At 35.1% G+C, this 18,301-nt stretch overlaps 1 protein-coding gene across 1 annotated transcript; it reads left to right on the top strand.

Moving 5' to 3' along the window:
* Positions 1–2,041: 2,041 nt before the first annotated feature.
* On the top strand, positions 2,042–10,513 carry LOC113391748 (fatty acyl-CoA reductase wat-like). Its single transcript, XM_026627807.2, has 10 exons — positions 2,042–2,216; positions 3,656–3,746; positions 4,352–4,474; positions 4,883–5,007; positions 5,503–5,661; positions 6,395–6,504; positions 7,348–7,415; positions 8,399–8,594; positions 9,148–9,328; positions 10,114–10,513. Exons 1-10 carry the CDS (start codon positions 2,047–2,049, stop codon positions 10,481–10,483), a joined length of 1,593 nt encoding a protein of 530 aa, XP_026483592.2. The 5' UTR covers positions 2,042–2,046; the 3' UTR covers positions 10,484–10,513.
* The last annotated feature ends 7,788 nt before the right edge of the window (positions 10,514–18,301 follow it).

The raw sequence follows: 18,301 nt of genomic DNA, 5'->3' as shown, positions 1-18,301 counted from the left end.
TTGGCGAGACGTCCGAAGGTGAAATTCAGCAGCCGGGATTAATCCAAACAATTTCTCGGAACATTCCCCGTGATAAATTCTGTAGAAGATGCAGAGCGATCCAACATCTCTACGCAAAGTCAAAGGATCAATCAGATCGGAAAGGGCTTGATCGTCGATAATTCGAGCCGCTCTACGTTGGATACGGTCGAATGAAAGGAGCTGGTACTGGGGAGCACCCGTCCAGAGGTGAGAGCAGTACTCCATGTGTGGCCGAATTTGTGCCTTGTAGAGTCTTAGACGATGGGCCGACGTGAAATACTGTCTTGCCTTGCTGAACACACGGAGCTTTTTTGATGCCAATTTGGCTTTGCCTTCCAATTGACCGCGGAACTGAACGAGGCTTGAAATATCAACGCCAAGTATTCCTATACTAGCTGTGGCGGCTAATGGAATGTTCTCAAATAGTGGAGATACGACAAATGGTGTTTTTTTAGCAGTTAACGCGCAAACTTGCGTCTTTTTGGGGTTGAAATGGACTAGGTTTAGCCGACCCCAGTTCGAGACTTTGTTTAACGAAGACTCGATTTCAGACACAAGTTTGTTCCAGTTTTCTTCGACGTTTTCCCGAGAAATATTAGCACGGCCGGTGTATGAGGTGTCTCAACTGCTTCCGCCCATTTATGAGTCAGGTAAACTAGAAGATCACCGGCTGAGCGACCCCGACGGAAACCGTACTGGCGGTCGCTAATCAGCTGGTACTCCTCTAGGTATCGCAGGAGCTGGCAGTTAATAATGGACTTCATTACCTTGGAGAACAAGGAGGTGATGGCTATAGGCCTATAATTGGACGGGTAAGAAAAAAACAAATTAACGGGTTTCACTTGAAGCTGGAATTGAACTCGTACACGTCACAATGAAGTGTGAGCTTAGCGTATAAGCGAATCCGGGAAACTGGCAGTGTTCAGAGACGACAAATTAATGTCGGAAGACTCCCAGTTTTTAATTAACAAACACCTTCGCCGCGCGACTCTCTGTAACACAATGTAAAGCATGGTCTACACCGCATAATTCAGGATTCCATCCTTACCGTTACACTCCTGTGCAAGTTATACAAAGAGGTCCTTGAAAAGAGAGTTATTTTTTAAAGATTCGTGCTTAATGCAGATTTAGGAGACTGTATATATTTTATACAAATCTTACATCTCATAATAGTCTTGTTTAAGTTCTCCTCTCGGAAGGAGATCAGTGGCGTAGCTTTCGTAGGACCAGGTGGTTCAGTGCACCAGGGCCCCGAAGCTCAGGGGGCTAACCTAAACTTTGAAAAGAGCAGGTCAGTCAACTCGCCAACTCCTGACGCTAGAAAACCTCGAACCTGCTCACAATATGTTTTTTCCTACCTATAATTTTGAAGGGCAATATAAGTTATAGAGGGGATGGGTGCCCAATTCTTTTCCTACACACCGGGGCCCTTGCCCACCTAGCTACGCCACTGGAGGAGATATGTGTATTTTTAATAGCTAGGCGTTTATTTATTATTGTCATAAGAGTCATTCAAGATTTGCCAAGATAATATCTTATTAATAATACTATAGTATTATGCTTAATTTAAATAATATTAGTACTCCCTCTGCCGTACACAGACTAACGTTCAAAGGGTAACTACTGAGTTTCTTGCCGGTCTCTCTCGGTAAAACATACTTTTCGAATCGGTGCTAGCTTTACATGATACTGTAACATCACAATTCAAAAGTGGTTTTATGAGTCGACTTAATTGACGACCTCCGTGGTCGAGTAGTGTGTACACCGGTTTTCATGGGTACGCCACACCGAGGTCCCGGGTTCGATTCCCGGCCGAGTCGATGTAGAAAAAGTTCATTAGTTTTCTATGTTGTCTAAGGTCTGGGTGTATGTAGTACCGTCGTTACTTTTGATTTTCCATAAATCAAGTGGTTTAGCTACTTACATTGGGATCAGAGAAATGTATGTGATGTTGTCCAATATTTATATATTTACATAATTAAAGATTTTTTGATTTTGATTTTGAAAACTTTGATTTCAGAAAAAATGAGTAAAGTCAAAGAACTCGAGGACAAAGCATTGGAAAAAAGGAAAGCTTTGAATGAAGCCATTCTAAGTGGTGATTCTCAAGTGCAGAAGTTTTATGATGACGCCGTCGTGTTCGTCACGGGCGGGTCAGGCTTCATTGGCAAGCAGCTGATCGAGAAGTTGATCCGGTACGTATGAACTATTAAAAATAACTATATGAAAATAGTAACTTATTTTTAGTGAGCAAAATAAATTTTTGCAAATCAATTCAATCAATAGTAGGTATTTAAAAAAATAACAAAAGAATCAAATTAATTTAAAACTTAATCAATAGTTTAACGTGCATTGGGTGACCTTAACACGACATGCATACGCGTTTAAAAATGTTCAGATATTTTAAAACAAATTTAAACACTCGTCAAAAAATCTATTAACATTAACAGCCTGTAAATTTCCCACTGCTGGGCTAAGGCCTCCTCTCTCTTTGAGGAGAAGGTTTGGACCATAATCCACCACGCTGTTCCAATGCGGGTTGGATACACATGTGGCAGAATTTCGTTGAAATTAGACACATGCAGGTTTCCTCACGATGTTCTTCTCCATTGCCCAGCATGAGATGAATTATAAACAAAAATTAAGCACATGAAAATTCAGTGGTGCTTGCCTGGGTTTGCACCAGCATTCACCGGTTAAGATGTACGCGTTCTAACCACTGGGCCATCTCGGCTCCCAAATTCTATTGCCAAACAACAATTATCGATTACTAATTTGAAGAGTGACCCAGTACAATTATAGGTATGAGGACTATAACATCTTAGTTTCCAAGGTTTCATGAAGAGGTGCGTGGACGATGTAAGACATGTTTAATATTACTCATAGTGCCAATGTATATAGCTGGTGGTGAGAGCTTCATGATCCTCATCATTACTCCTCATCCCGATTAATTGCTGTGATACAGATGCGTCAGTATTTCAATGGACATGGATCTTTAATAGTACGTTTGCTGACGGTTCAATTTCCAATTACTAATTTGGGATTGAAGTACTGCTGAATTGATTGATGCACTTAACAAAAATAGTTTTAGTCCGATATGACACCTTCCGGTTGTGTTCTGTTGTACTATTCTGTAACAAGAAACTCGAATCTCATGCACGTATCAAAATGGCGTATCACTGTAATTGATTTGTCAATATTTCACGAGTGCAATACGAGGTGGTTTCATTAGAAGTTTACGGCGATTTTTATCAGTGAATTTAAAAATTACAAATTTTATTTCACCTGTGGATACTATTGATGCAATTTATCTTATACTCACTTAATTTATTGCTAAAATAAATTAGATTTGTCTGTTCAGATAATAACTAGTGTTATTCGCAATTTTTCAGTCCTGTGCACCATGTATCTTTCGTATTGACTGCCTTAATGATTTAACAGCTGTCTTATACAGTCCCGAGGTCCCGGTTTCAAGTTATGGTACAGCCCATAATTAAACAAAAGTTATTGGATTCTTATGTGGTGGACTTATCGTAGTAGTTTTAGTAGTGCTAGATTTTCCAGCTCATCGTATGAAGGAAGAGGGAGTGGAGAGTTAATATTTGTGCACTGATTTGCGTTTTAATTTTTTCAGATCAACAAATTTAAAAAAGATCTATATGTTAGTGCGTCCAAAGAAAGGAAAAAGTGTTGAAGATAGGATTAAACACATTTTAGAGAACCCGGTACGTTTTTTTTTGTTTTTTGTAGTTTTATCACAAAGCCATTCGTGTTAGGTCGCTCGGACAATTTGTACACTGTGGTAAATAGAGGCTATATGTTTTCAATATTATGAACTTTAAGTAAATAAAGTCGTACAAAAATTAATATTGATTTAGATTCCCAAATGAAATATCATTCGTAATTGGTTACTTCTAGCCATAGACATTGTATCTTGGTGGTAGGGCTTCGAGCCCGTCTCGGTAGTATTTTTGTATTCCGGTTTGATGGGTGAGTAAGCTATTGTAACTACAGGCACAAGAGACATAACATTTTAGTTCCCAAGATTAGGGGCGCATTTGTGATGTAAGGAATGGTAATATTTCTTGAAGCGTTAATGTCTAATTATAGGCAGTGGTAGCCACTTACCATAAGGTGCCAAACATATTAATAAAGAAACGAAAGAAAGAAATGTAAATACCGAAAATACCAAAAGACAATTCAACATGAACAATAACTTATTTTCAAGGTTATACAATCTATCATCTATGTAATATGCCTCGAATATAAGTTATTTTGTTCATTAAGATTTATAAAATACTACAATTACACCCGCATGACATTACTTCAGGTTTTTGAAGTTGTACGCGAAGAAAAACCTTCGTTTGAGGACAAAATCGTGGGAATTGAAGGCGATATTTGTGAAATTAACCTTGGCATAGATGAGAAATCTTGGGATAGACTTGCTGATGAGGTAAGTGAGAAATGCTTGATTATATGGCCCATGGACATATCTGGGCTGCAATAGCGGAATTAGTGCACTGAGCTCAATATTCTTCTCAAAGGAAACAAGATAATTTTTGCGTAGTACAACATTGAATTTTATGGACTTAGTAGTCATTGCAAAATCTTCTGTACAAATAATCTAGACAATTTCGTGAATCAACAAGAATTAAAATTCATTTTAATTTTTAATATATGTGTACGGTAATATTCATTGGGGTTTTTTTTATTAAGCAATTGTTGGTCACTTTAAATAAGTTATCAGAGTAATATTAAAAATGGGAATCAAATTTATAACTCTAAATTGGACTGGTGAACAGACTAGTCTGTATTAATCGAATACTTCTGAAATAAATATAAAATTATTTATTTGTTACAGGTAACCGTGATAATGCATGCTGCTGCAACGATAAGTTTTGTCGAGCCCATGAAAGTAGCAACGTTGACAAATATCCGTGGGACGCGAGAGGTACTGAAGCTTGGGAAAGCTTGTAGAAACATTAAGTAAGTAATCATTATTCTTATATAATCGTTCAATTATAAACAAAAAAAGACAGAGCATAGAAAAAGATCAACTCCTAAAGTACTTAAGTAGTAAGTAACGTCTCGCTTAGTTCTCTGATCAAAAGCCAACGAAAGTTTTTTTTTTTATAAATATATATACATATGTAGATTGGCAAATGTCACCTGTATAGGATAAGTGGTCACCACTGCCCAAACACATTGGCAATATAAAAAATATTAACCATTCCTCACCTCGCCAATATGCCGCTAACCTTGGGACATATTACGTGCCTTGTACGTAGTTACACTGGCTCACCCACATTTCAAATTACGACAATAGCAAGTATTGCTCCTTGGCGGTAGAAAAAGACAGGCTTCTATATAGCTTTACCACGTAAGAAGGTTTCTCAGTCGAGAACCTTTACCTTTTGGTAAATACCGCTACATATTTCAAATATGACAAGGAAAATAAAAGACAATATTATTAATTCACAGGTCGATAGTTCACGTTTCCACAGCCTATGCTAACGCTACGAAGAATCGTATTAAAGAGGAGGTGATTGAGGACTTCTGCGACAGCCCAATTAACCCTGACACTTTGATCCAACTCGCAGAAAGTGTTCAAGAAGCTAATTTAGACGAGATGATAGCTCCGTAAGTATTTTATTTTATTAAGTGCTTGCAAAAGGTCGATTAAGGTAATTACCGAATATTTCAATAAAACAGTTCTGCGAGTCTATCTGTCTGTTTGATTAAGGCTAATCTTGCATCCAAGGGCCGCAAATTACTATTGAAATAGTACATAATATATACATTTATTAATATTTATTTATTCATTGAAATCACTCCACGCGGTCATGATTTATGCAGTTACTATTTTTGCTTCCTATTTGTGTACAGTAATGACCTTGTTAATAATTCTTATGCACATAAATAAAGTATTAATATTTATTTATTTAAGGCCAAAGAGGTTGAAATCTGAATGACGTATTATTTTAGTAAAATCGTACGATAACTGAGGATTACCAGTCCTATCTGGACATTAACAAGCCACGGGTTTAAATATCTATGAACTAAATAACAAATAACAAAGACTTAATGCCTCTGCTAGAAGTTTATCTCCTTGAGTTAATTGGTTTAGAGTTTATTGCTCCAGGCTACTCCTAGACTAATCAGTTTCCTCGCGATGGTTTCTTTCACCACAAATACGATATTCATATTAAGCCCAAATTAAACCTTTGAGTAAATATTTCGAGTCAAAATATATGAATATGCTATAATGTACTATAGGAAATTTGTTTTTAATTTGGGCTAGCTACTGTTCTGGTTCGGTGTGGCTCTTGGTTTTTTAATTCGGATTAAGCTATAAATATTTCCTCTTTCATAGACTCATGAAACAATGGCCAAACAGCTACACATTCACAAAAACTGTCACCGAAGAACTTGTAAGGAGTCATACAGGACTTCTACCAATTTGTATCGTTCGACCTGCTGTTGGTAATATATATATTCAATATACCTAAATTCTTAATTAATTCACCTAATATATTATGCTTGCTTCCGGTATAAGCAGAGTTTGTAATTCGAACATCAATAAGCAGGAGTAATTTTCATATATCGAATAAAGGATTTTGCGTTTGAGTTCTTGGCAGAATTTCATGCACACACGTGCACATATCCTGACTGTTTCCTTCCACCATTAAGTACGATAAACACGGAAATTCAGCTGGATGATTGTGGACCAACTGTTTGGAATTACAGGAAACAACAACAAGAATGGTTACTAACAATGCCTACGGTGGTGACCACTTACCATCAGGTGGTGCATTTGTCAGACTGATGGCATGTGTTCACCCCTACTCATATACGTTGGCGCTGGAAGAAATATTGCTGTTACGCCACCAAACTAACAAGACCCTTGTACTTGTTATTACACTGGCATACTGACCCTTTATTGTGCACCTATCCAAAATTTTGTGTCCCCTGACAAGTTTATAATAAAAAATGAAAACGTCATAAAAGTTCTCGTGTCTGGATTGGAATTTTTTCATTGCACTAGTACTTACTTATCTCTAGTCTCAGGACCGGATTTAGTGGCCCTAAAGCAACAGAGGAGTGGAAGACCCTAATTATTATTTTACAAATTAATTTGAACTATTTTATTTTTGACAGTTTATTTTGTTAATAATTTATTTACTCTTAAAAATTATTAATTTTATTATAATTTGACTATATCTAATAAATAAATATTGGACAAACTAAAACTGTTCACTCGTCGGAATCTCTATCGTGGGAACCCTCTGTTAAGGCTAAGAATTTAAGTAGTATTCATTTTTTTAGTGATATCAGCGTTTGATGAACCATCGCCTGGGTGGATTGACCAACAGAGTATAATGGGAACAAGTGGAGTAAGTACCAATATTTCTACACCAAGCCACATGAAAATAGGGTCTGAAATGACCATACTTTCAGTAATAATGATTGAAACTTTTTGTGCGGTTTTTTAAACGACTTTTCTATTCTTCTGGAAGTTCACAAATCGTCTGTTTATTTTTTATGTATTTTGTTCGGATATAAGTTTTATTATATTTATATATACTATCTGTTATATATGTATGTGTGGTTAGACTTTGATGTTATTAAATGTCATTTACTTTTTTTTAATTATTATTAATGATGTCGTCCTGACCGATTTTGGACACGGCAGCTAATCTCAAGGGATACCAGCCAACACAGGACATATCATAGTGCACAAGTGTATGAGCAAACTCAGGTGTACTCCCTATTCCTTCACTCTCAGAATCCGAAATCTTCTATCTTGGCACAGGCCTAGCTTGGCATTGGTCTTAACGTGCTTTCCAAGGCGTGGAAGTGTACGCGCTTCCAACTTCTAGATTCCAGGCGTTTACTGATTTTTGAGACAGGTGATTTATTTTATTGCTGCGACAGAAACCGAAAATGTTTACTAACTTACTGGTCATAATTACTTAGTTCTTTAAATTAACGATTTATTTATTACAATAAACGATTTAAGCGTGCCTACCACCCTATCAATTATGGAATCTAAAACGTTACGTCTTTCAAATGGTCTATCCAGTCTCTAAATCAAAACATAGCAATACAAGATGCATATGTTACGGTAAACTAACCGATGAACGAACTGACTAAACCACACGATAGAAACACCACATACGTTCTGTTGTGTTCATAGCATTCCTCACAATTTATCGTTTTAATTCTTATGTCATCAACCTAAGGATTTTCACAATCACAGATTACAAAATTAAATAAAAAAAGCAATCATTTCTTCAAAAAGAATTCTATGAAATGTTTTTATATTTACAATTCAATAATTTGTATGTTTATTTAAACGAATGAATATAATTTCTAGTTTTTAGTTGGAATAAGCTTGGGCGTCACGCATACGATGCTGGCAAGTAAAGATACTAAAATGGATTTTGTACCCGTTGATATAGTTAATAACGCAATCATTGTATCTGCATGGGAAACTAATGAGAATTTCAACAGGGGCGACAAAAAAATCACAATATACACCGTTACGGGAACAAGGGATCCCATAAAATGGGGTACGTATTTACTTATTTCAATCACATCTCCCTGATTTTGGTTTAATTCAAAACCAATGTTTACCAATAAGATTTTCGTCATAAAATCAGTGTTTGAGTGTAAATTTTTATTAATAATAATTAATTTACGTAAATAATAAAAACAATAATTAAAAAATATTTAATTCGAATTAAGTACTTATATATCGCTCGTTCTCGCCAAGTCTTCGCTCGCGTTTCAGGGATTGTCGTGTTTGGACTTCAATTTCCAATTTCAGTTCAAATTCTAACGTATAACGGACAGTTATTTTTGCATTTATATATAATAGATGACTGTCTGGAATAAAGCAAAAACGATATCAGTACTTTCCTTGAATTTTTTGTCTGACTGAAAAACAATTCGCATCATAAATTTCGTACTTTACAAAAAAATTGAACAAAATGGATGTGAAAATCTATCAAATATCTCTATGGTGTTAGGTTTCAAAAACAAAAATAGCCAGATGTAACCCATCATGGAATGAGATGAGCATATGGCATTATTTTGACTAAATTAAATTTTATCAACTTCCAGGAAATGTTTACGACTTGGTATACAGCGGCAGAACGGACTTGATGCCATCGCAAGCTCTTTGGTACGCCTTCGTTATTGACACTGAATACATACCTATCTATGTATTTTTGTCATGGCTGTTGCACTATATACCGGCTCTTATATTTGACGGATGCCGTATGTTGGTGGGAAAGAAACCAAGGTATGTTCATGTTTAATAAATAACCCTCTGAGGAGGTACCATCCACTCATCATATTTTCTACTGCCCAGCAGCAATACTTGACTAAGTATTGCCGCTATGTTGTGTTCCTGTTTGAAGGGTGCGTAATAACAGACACAAGGGATTGGTGCATTGATGATGTCTATGGGCAGTGACCATCAGGTGGCCTATATGCACGTTTGCCTGCCAATATCATAAAAAAAAATAGGAGTGAAGACTGCTGCGCAGATATTATATTCATTAGTTTACTAGCACCAAATAGCAGTTCTTTGTGAAGCTGTGCCCAGCATTGTGTAATACAAGCGATTGATTCCATTGTAAAAAAACTGTCATTTTTATACATGTTGTTTTGCAAGCTGTACAGAGGTACTGTTTTCAAAACAACTTAAAAATTTGATTCATTAACAGGCTGTAAATTACCCACTACTGGGCTAAGGCCTCCTTCTTCCTTTGAGGAGAAAGTTTGGAGCATATTCCACCACGCTGCTCCAATGCGGGTTGGTGGAATACACATGTGGCAAAATTTCGTTGAAATTAGACACATGCAGGTTTCCTCGCGATGTTTTCCTTCACCGCCGAGCACGAGATGAATTATAAACACAAATTAAGGACATGACAATTCAGTGGTGCTTGCCTGGGTTTGAACCCGAAATTATCGGTTAAGATACACGCGTTCGGTTAAGATAACCCCTGGACCATCTCGGCTCATTAAAATTAAATCAAAATTTGATTGACACTTTTTAATAAAAAAAATTTATCATTACAGATTATTCAAGATATACAAATTAGCCGACACTCTATCGTCAGTTTTTAGATATTTCACGATCAATTATTGGATCTTCCGTGACTCGAACACTGTTTCGCTATACAATAAATTGTCAAAAACAGATAAACTGTTATACAATTGTAATATGTCGTCTGTGGATATGAAAAAAATGATCTTCATATGGTGTTATGGCATCACAAAATATATAATTAAAGTGGATTTCAGTAAAACCGAATATGCACTGAAGAAACAGTTCTGGTTAAGGATAGTTCATTATATAGTTTTTCCGCTGTATGTTTACTCATTGCTCAAAATAGGACATATTTCATTCGTTTTAATATATAAACTCATAGCTATGTTTCTTCTATAATAATTGTATATAAATGGGGAATTATTGAAATTTTGTTTGTAATTTATATTTTACTAGCTGTTACCCGCGGCCTTGCTCGCGTAGAATATGAATATATTTACAAATTTACTTAAAATATTACGTTCATGTAAAACCTCTGTTTATATCACATTGGTGTGTAGTTTAGCCCTTAGGGTAGAATATCCAGAAACGCTTAAATGCGCACCAACTAATTTTTAATCGGTAGCCCAAAAATAAAATTTCGAGCTTCTAACTTCAAAATGACGGACTTCCAGACTAACCTGTATACGAAATGTCAACCCCTACTTTTCCCTTTAGGCCTAAAGTATCAATAAACGCTTAAATACGTATCATCTACTTATTTTTAATAAGTAGCCCAAAAATAACGTTTCATGCTTCTAACTTCAAAACTGTCGGTCTTCCAGACTAACCTATATAAGAAATGTCAACCCCTATTAAACCCCTTAGTGGTAGAATATTTAGAAACACTTAAATACGTATTTAATCAGTATCTCAAAAATAAAGTTTCATATTTTTTATTTTAAAAAATAACGGACTCCCATAAAATTAAATACTCCAATGTAAGCAGAGCCCTGCTCCCAAGCAAAATGTACGCAGTGTGGGATCAATTTATATTGGTTTATGTATAAGCAAATAAAAATAAAAAAATCATGATTTCAGTTTTTTTTTAGTTTATTGTGCTATAATAACTATCTTCATGCCAAATTTCCAGTTTCTAGGACTACGGACTTTCAAGAAAAAAATACAATTCCCGTTTATTCCCTATCCCTTGGGAATTCCGAAATATCCTAAAAGTAGTTTTTTAGTTGTTGTTATAGCCTACTTGCATGCTAAATTTGAAACCCCCTAATAATTATAGTTACGGAGATAGAGCTACTTTGGTTCGAAAATATAAATCCCATTTATTCCCTATCCCGTGGGAAATTTGAAAAATCCCTTCTTAGTGCACCTCTAGGATACTCAAGGTATACGTGTGCCAAATTTCAAGTCTCTAGGTCCAGTGTCACTCTAGTGTCAGTCAATCACTCAATCACTCAGTAACGGAAGAGCTTTATATATATTGATACAATTGTTAAAGGCATTTATATTAATTTATGTGGACTTGTACACCTCAACGAAAATTAAACTACAATTCCTCTACCCGAAGATCGTCTGGAAGAGATCGCCAATTAATCGATAAGCCTTATGTAAATACTTCTTTAACATTTATCTCTGTATGTTAATTTATTTTTTTGTTCGCAATAAATAAAATAAACTAAACAAAAATTGTTGAGAATTTCCTAATTAGATAAGATATATATAACACATTTACGGGATGCGAAAGTATTGTTTACACCCTTTTTTGTCGCTAAGTTAAAATTTTGGACATAAAACTCTTAAAGGAAGTATTATGAAAGTCTTTTAAATGTTTTAATCTGGCTTTTGGTTTGGTCTTCATAATAAAACACTTCACTAGGCTGTACTGTTAAGTTACCTTTGCCTAAAATGCCTATTATTATACAAGATTAAGTTTAATTTACAGAAATAGTCTCACTTTTCACAATAGTCATACTCTAAATTTGAGTGGTTAAATTGAAAAGATTTTCATCGAACGCCTATAATTTAAGGGAGATTTTAAGGGTTCTTCGTAATAATGAAACTCCATTTTCCATATAACACCTCGCCTTATTGCCTCCACTGGTGACAGGAGGGCTGGTTCGTTTTTAGCCCAGACGATCGGAATTGCGATTCGACGGGGAAATGCTGCTAGCATTCTTGCCGCCATTCCACGCGGTCAAGATTTATACAGTAACTATTTTTAATTCATATTTGTATACTCATTTAAGCACTTAATGTTATCAATTCTTATTTTAATAAATATATTTATTGTTGAAAATATTAGTGTCTTATTTCACGTCGATTTCGAGGATGTGGCTCTTATAATTGACGGATGCTGCGTATTGATGGGAAAGAAACCAAAGGGTCAGTCTTAGTTGATTATTTACATGAAGGCCACAATCGGATTGAAATTCCTCGAGGACATGTGCAAAAAGTAAATAAACAAATAATTAAAAAATAATTTGAACAATTTAATTTCTGTCAAACTTGTTTGTCACAGAGATATAATACGTAATTGAAATATATCCCTGAGACCCTCTAATAGTTGAAGTAGAAAATATAAATGTATTCCTTAATTATATTCCTGTTATGTCATTGTTTATTTTTCATCGGCGACGTGGCGAGTGTTGCTAGTGCGATATTAATATTCAAATTCTGAGTTTTTATACATTACGTATAACTATTATTAATTTACATAACAGTGTCGTAGTTCAAAGGTCCTCGTTTATACTCAAATTATGTAAATGTACTTTTAAATTTAAAATTACACAACATTTTAATTCAAAATTTAAATTTTACAATTAGAAACAAATTTCGATACATAACCATAGCCTCGAAGAATTTTATGTCCAAAATTTAAATTTAAAAGGACGCACGTATATGTTTGTCACCGTAAAATTGTAAATGTTGTAGATAGATTACAATCTAACGGTATTTACGGCACCAATCTAAGGAGCTAAGATATTATTAGTCCCCAGTACAAGCATCTTAAACTGTTTTGACACGTCATAGAAATGTAAAACTTTATGTTTTTTATCATTTATTTTAAAGAGGGTTTTTTCTTTAAGAAAATGCCACTCTCATAGTGCTTGCAAAACATTCAACTCAATACATGCTTAATTACATCTATTTTTAAGAAGATCATCCAAGAATTTGTATAAAGCCTGCGCTGGTTTTGAAGTAGGGTCAGCGAGGACACTATTACATGCCCCCACTTCCCCGCAATAATTGATTAAGTGTAAAAAAGATATTCTTTCAGCCTCGTTCCGAGCAGACTCCGTTATTGCATGGTACGTGTCTTCTATGATGTTACATATACTGCAATTAGGTGTAGGTGTTTTACCCATAAGAAAACCAGTCATTCAATGGAATGTGACCGGAACGGAGCCGAAGAGCTGTGATAATTGAAGACCTGCTCATATTGGAACTATCAAACCAAAGACTTTTCCGTAGTCCGGGCTGCATTGTTCTGTACCAGATCCCTTTAGTAAGCGATCGCTCATCAAAATACTCTCTCCAGAATTTGTAAAATGTATGTTTTGCTAGATATAATAATTCCGAATGATATGGTAGACAATGGTAGTGAATACCATTTCGTTCTGCATGTTTTGCTAGTACATCAATTCTTTTGTTATCCTCTAGACCAATATGAGCAGGAATCCACTGCAACATCACTTTTTTTATATTGACGAGACAAACTTAGAATAGATTTTAAGATTGCATAGGCTATCGGAGTTCCTCGAAAGGTCGAGGTAGATCGAGCCACATCTTGGAGAGCAGTTTTTGAATCTGACAGAATTACAAATTTATCACAATCTATAGAACTGATATATGATAAAGCCTCCAAAATGCCTAATGACTCTGCACGCATCACAGATATCTTAGTATCTACTCTAAGTTGACAACTAGTATTAGTTTGAGGGTCATAAAAAGCAACACCAATATCAGAGCTATCTTTTGAGCCATCCGTAAACACTTTATAAAATGATGAATATATTTCAGTAATTGTTCGTTCGGATAATAATTTTAAAGCTGCATTACTATATTTACTTTTACTTTTGTCAATTGAGGCTAAAGAACATTTAAGGTGAGAGGATAAATCCACACTGCTAATCCACGTGTCTAAACTAAACATTTCTAGCTTATTGCTTTGATGGATTACGAAAGTATTGTAATCGTTATGAATTGTAATAACCAATGGTAGTTTTTTATTTCTCCAGTAAGAATAAGTACAATTTTTTTATAAAGCTAAACGTCTCTCAGACACTGCTCTAGACAAATGCTGATTCCAGTATGGCTTAGGGGAAAAGTTAGAGGTGGGGCTCTTATTAAATCTTATTAAACGGATAGATATTTCTGCAGCTATTTTTATATAATCTACGAAGGAGTCGTAGTCTTTTTGGGGATCATTATGCCAAGAAAAAATATTGAACAAGTTTTCAAGTGTCTGCGTGTATAAGTTCCAATCAGCCAATTTAAAATGTCTTTTATACAATGGATATGAATGACTGATATTAGTCGAGATTTTAATAACCCTGTGGTCACTGTCCAATGTTTCATTAAGAACTGAGTAAGTGAATTTTAGCGCAATATCAGAAATTACCAATAAAATATCTGGGGAGTATTCTCGAAGAGCACCGTTAACTAATTTTACCCTAGTGGGGGTACGGTCATTTAAGGTCACAAGCTGATTGTCAGAAAGCGCGTCGAATATTTAAAGGCCTCTTTAGTCAACTTTTTGTGACCAGTTAGTGTGATGACCATTAAAGTCTCCAATTATAATAGTCCTAGAGTTAGCTATCGAGAATATGTGAAAGTAACTGAAATAAACTAGGCGAGCCGTATCAACATTGCTAAATAATCTAATTTTTTGACCGCAAATGCCGCAGAACTCAGTCTACCCGCCAATCCGTTTATATGGGGGAGCCACTGTAACTTGGCATCAAGAGTAAGGCCAAGAAATTTAGTTGTTTCAACTGGATCCATCGATTCCCCATTGATAAGTACATCGGGTTTTACATTTTGCACGTTTGGTGTGCTAAATTTTACAATTTTAGTTTTTTTATTATTCAGCCTAAGATTATTTACGCTAAACCAGTGTACTATATCAGACATAGCATTGTTTACATCGTCATACTGTACCTGTTTCCTATTAATTTTAAAAACCAAAGAGGTATCATCAGCAAACAATACTATATCATGTTTGTTCTCAACAAGAAATGGCAAGTCATTTATGTATATGAGGAATAGAAAAGGTCCAAGAATTGATCCTTGTGGGACCCCCATACCAACTGAGGCCCCAGGAGACCTTGTCCCTTTAACGTCAACCCTCTGAATTCTATTTTTAAAATAAGAAGTTAGAAGGTCGAGTGTACATTCTCTAATTCCATAGTGATATAGTTTCTTGACTAGAGTTTCATGTTGAACACAATCAAAGGCTTTGGATAAGTCGCAGAAAATCCCTAAGGCATCCTGCGACCTCTCGCAGGCTTCATAGATATTTCTTATAAGTTCGATACCTGCGTCGGTAGTCGAGCGACCCCTCGTAAATCCAAATTGTTTTTTATGAAGCAGATTGTATCTATTGAAATATGCTAAATCATTGAATATTATTGCAAGATATGGTGCAATCACATCAATAGTAGAATTAATCACCTTTACAGAAATACCCCATAGATTAGCAGTTCTCTTAATGTCTAATGATTTAAATGTACAAATTATGTCATTGGTGTTTACAGGGGTAAAATTAAATTTTGATGTGCATTCTCGTACATTTTCTTTCATCAATGATTCGGCAACTGCTGGAGAAGAAATAAGTAACTCAGTTGTAGAAACTGGTATGTCAGCAAAAAATTGTTCAAAAACTGAATCAACTTCCCGTTCACTATTTATGACTTTATTATTATAATTTAAGTTCAATTCGGAGCTGCGACTGTCACCTCTACTCGCTCTGACCACTGTTCTATATCATCTTCCATGGGTATATATTCTGTTTCTTTCTCACAATGCTGCTCTTTTTTTTCTTTCCGTACCATCTCACTTAAATAGATAGTCGGGCTTGGAGTCCTCAACTCATTATTCACACTGTTCTCATCAATCGGAATATCTTTTTCATCCATATATATTAAATAAGAAATATATGTATAATTAATACAACCACAGTTATTCAACAGTAAATTGATCGATAGATAAGCGGCACCGGTCGGCCCGCGCGCAAAACCGGTTTCGCGGTAATTAACTAATGACTTGTAAACAAGAAAGAATGCATTCAATACAATAGACGTCCACCTCGTACGAGTACCGTCGCGAGACTCGAAATGTAAAACTTTGTAAGTGCCTTTTTTGCGATGAGTCCGACAAACTTTTCTAATGCGAAAAGTTTTGGTGCTGCTGCGTTTTCGATAGCTCGATTCCTGGAATTGTTGAGCCAAGATGGCCCAGTGGTTAGAACGCGTGCATCTTAACCGATGATTTCGGGTTCAAACCCAGGCAGGCACCACTGAGTTTTCATGTGCTTAATTTGTGTTTATAATTCATCTCGTGCTCGGCGGTGAAGGAAAACATCGTGAGGAAACCTACATGTGTCTAATTTCAACGAAATTTTGCCACATGTGTATTCCACCAACCCGCATTGGAGCAGCGTGGTGGAATATGCTCCATACCTTCTCCTCAAACGGGAGAGGAGGCCTTAGCCCAGCAGTGGGAAATTTACAGGCTGATTATTATGTTATTATGTTACACCAGCTCACTCACCTTCATAAGGTAACGCAACAATTCTAAGTATTGCTGCTGAGACGGGCTTACAAAAAACTATCACCGAGTAAATTACCAAATATTTTACTTTATTTATTGAACATGAACATACCTTGGTTTCTTTCCCACCAACATGCGGCATCCGTCAAATATAAGAGCCGGTATATAGTGCAACAGCCATGACAATAATACATAAATAGATTTGTATTCAGTCTCAATAAGGAAGGCAACCAAAGAGCTTGCGATGGCATCAAGTCCGTTCTGCCGCCTTAAGTCACTAAGTTGTAAACATATTCTGGAATTTGATGAAATTTTATTTTATTAGTAGAAATAATGGTAGTGTTTTTTTATTCGATGATGGGTTATATCTGGGTAATTTGAAGTATTAAATATTTATATTATGAAAAATATGAAACCATATATAAAACATTAGATACATTATAAATTTCAATGGGTTTCTTTAAGTTTTTGGTAAATATCATGATTTAAATTTTCATTTCGCATCATGACGTAATTCGTGAAGCGAATTGTCCTTCAGACTGAAAATCGAATTTGCAATTTAAAGAAAATGCTACTACATTTTTTTAACCTTACACCTACCTGTTTTCGTTCTGAACTTCTATCACCAAAGGTTGTCTGAGAGATCACTATAAGCGATAAGACCGCCTTTGCGCACCATTTATTTAATTTGTTTTGTGTTTCCCTTATGTATTCTTGTGTTGTGCACTAAAGTATTTTAAATAAAATAAATAAATAAATTATTTTGAATAATGATTCAGCAACGGTAGGAGAGGAAATGAGTGATATAGTAGACGAAATTGAAATGTCAGCAAAAAAAAATTCAATAACAGTTGCTCTTAAGAAATGAGATTATTATCAATAGATAATACATCAATAGATAATATATCAATAGATAATAGAAAAAAAAATGTAAAGTTTCGGCTATATGACATACTCGTTCGAATAAATCAAGATATTCTTTATTCAAGTAGGCTCATAAAAGTACTCTTGAATCGTGCTGTTAGTGTTGTTACCGTGTTAAAAATATATTTATTAGATCCAGATAATTTCAATCAAACATTTTCGAATACTTCACGTAAGAGGTCTGTTTCAATGATCTCTTGTGATCCTTACGTAGTTTAATTTTGTTTGTAAGAAGTATTAATAAGCTAAACATGTTGGCATGTTTAGCTTTATTCTACTGAACAGACTAGCCATCAGGTGACTACTAAAGTTAAACATAAACTGATAATTTAAGAGCCGATGTAATGTTACACAAAAATTCATCAATATTAACGTCATTGCTGTTTATGAATAACTCAAAAATATGAATAATTCAATATTTTTCTAGCATTCCTTGAATGTTAGAAAAATAGGTTTACAAATTTACTATTTTAATTATTATTTTTTGTTTATTTCTGATATTAAAATTTACGAATTTATCAA

This window comes from Vanessa tameamea, chromosome 30 (assembly GCF_037043105.1).
Source record: "Vanessa tameamea isolate UH-Manoa-2023 chromosome 30, ilVanTame1 primary haplotype, whole genome shotgun sequence".
Taxonomy (NCBI): domain Eukaryota; kingdom Metazoa; phylum Arthropoda; class Insecta; order Lepidoptera; family Nymphalidae; genus Vanessa; species Vanessa tameamea.
Note: the sequence above shows the minus strand (reverse complement) of the source record. Positions and strands in the feature narration are given on the sequence as shown.

What these genes read in the sequence shown, in the direction of transcription:
- LOC113391748 (XM_026627807.2), top strand. Translation starts at nt 2,047, where the DNA reads ATGAGTAAAGTCAAAGAACTCGAGGACAAAGCATTGGAAAAAAGGAAA. An exon ending in CTGATCGAGAAGTTGATCCG is followed by an intron (nt 2,217 to 3,655) that starts GTACGTATGAAC and finishes TAATTTTTTCAG; the next exon opens with ATCAACAAATTTAAAAAAGA. An exon ending in AAAGCTTGTAGAAACATTAA is followed by an intron (nt 5,008 to 5,502) that starts GTAAGTAATCAT and finishes ATTAATTCACAG; the next exon opens with GTCGATAGTTCACGTTTCCA.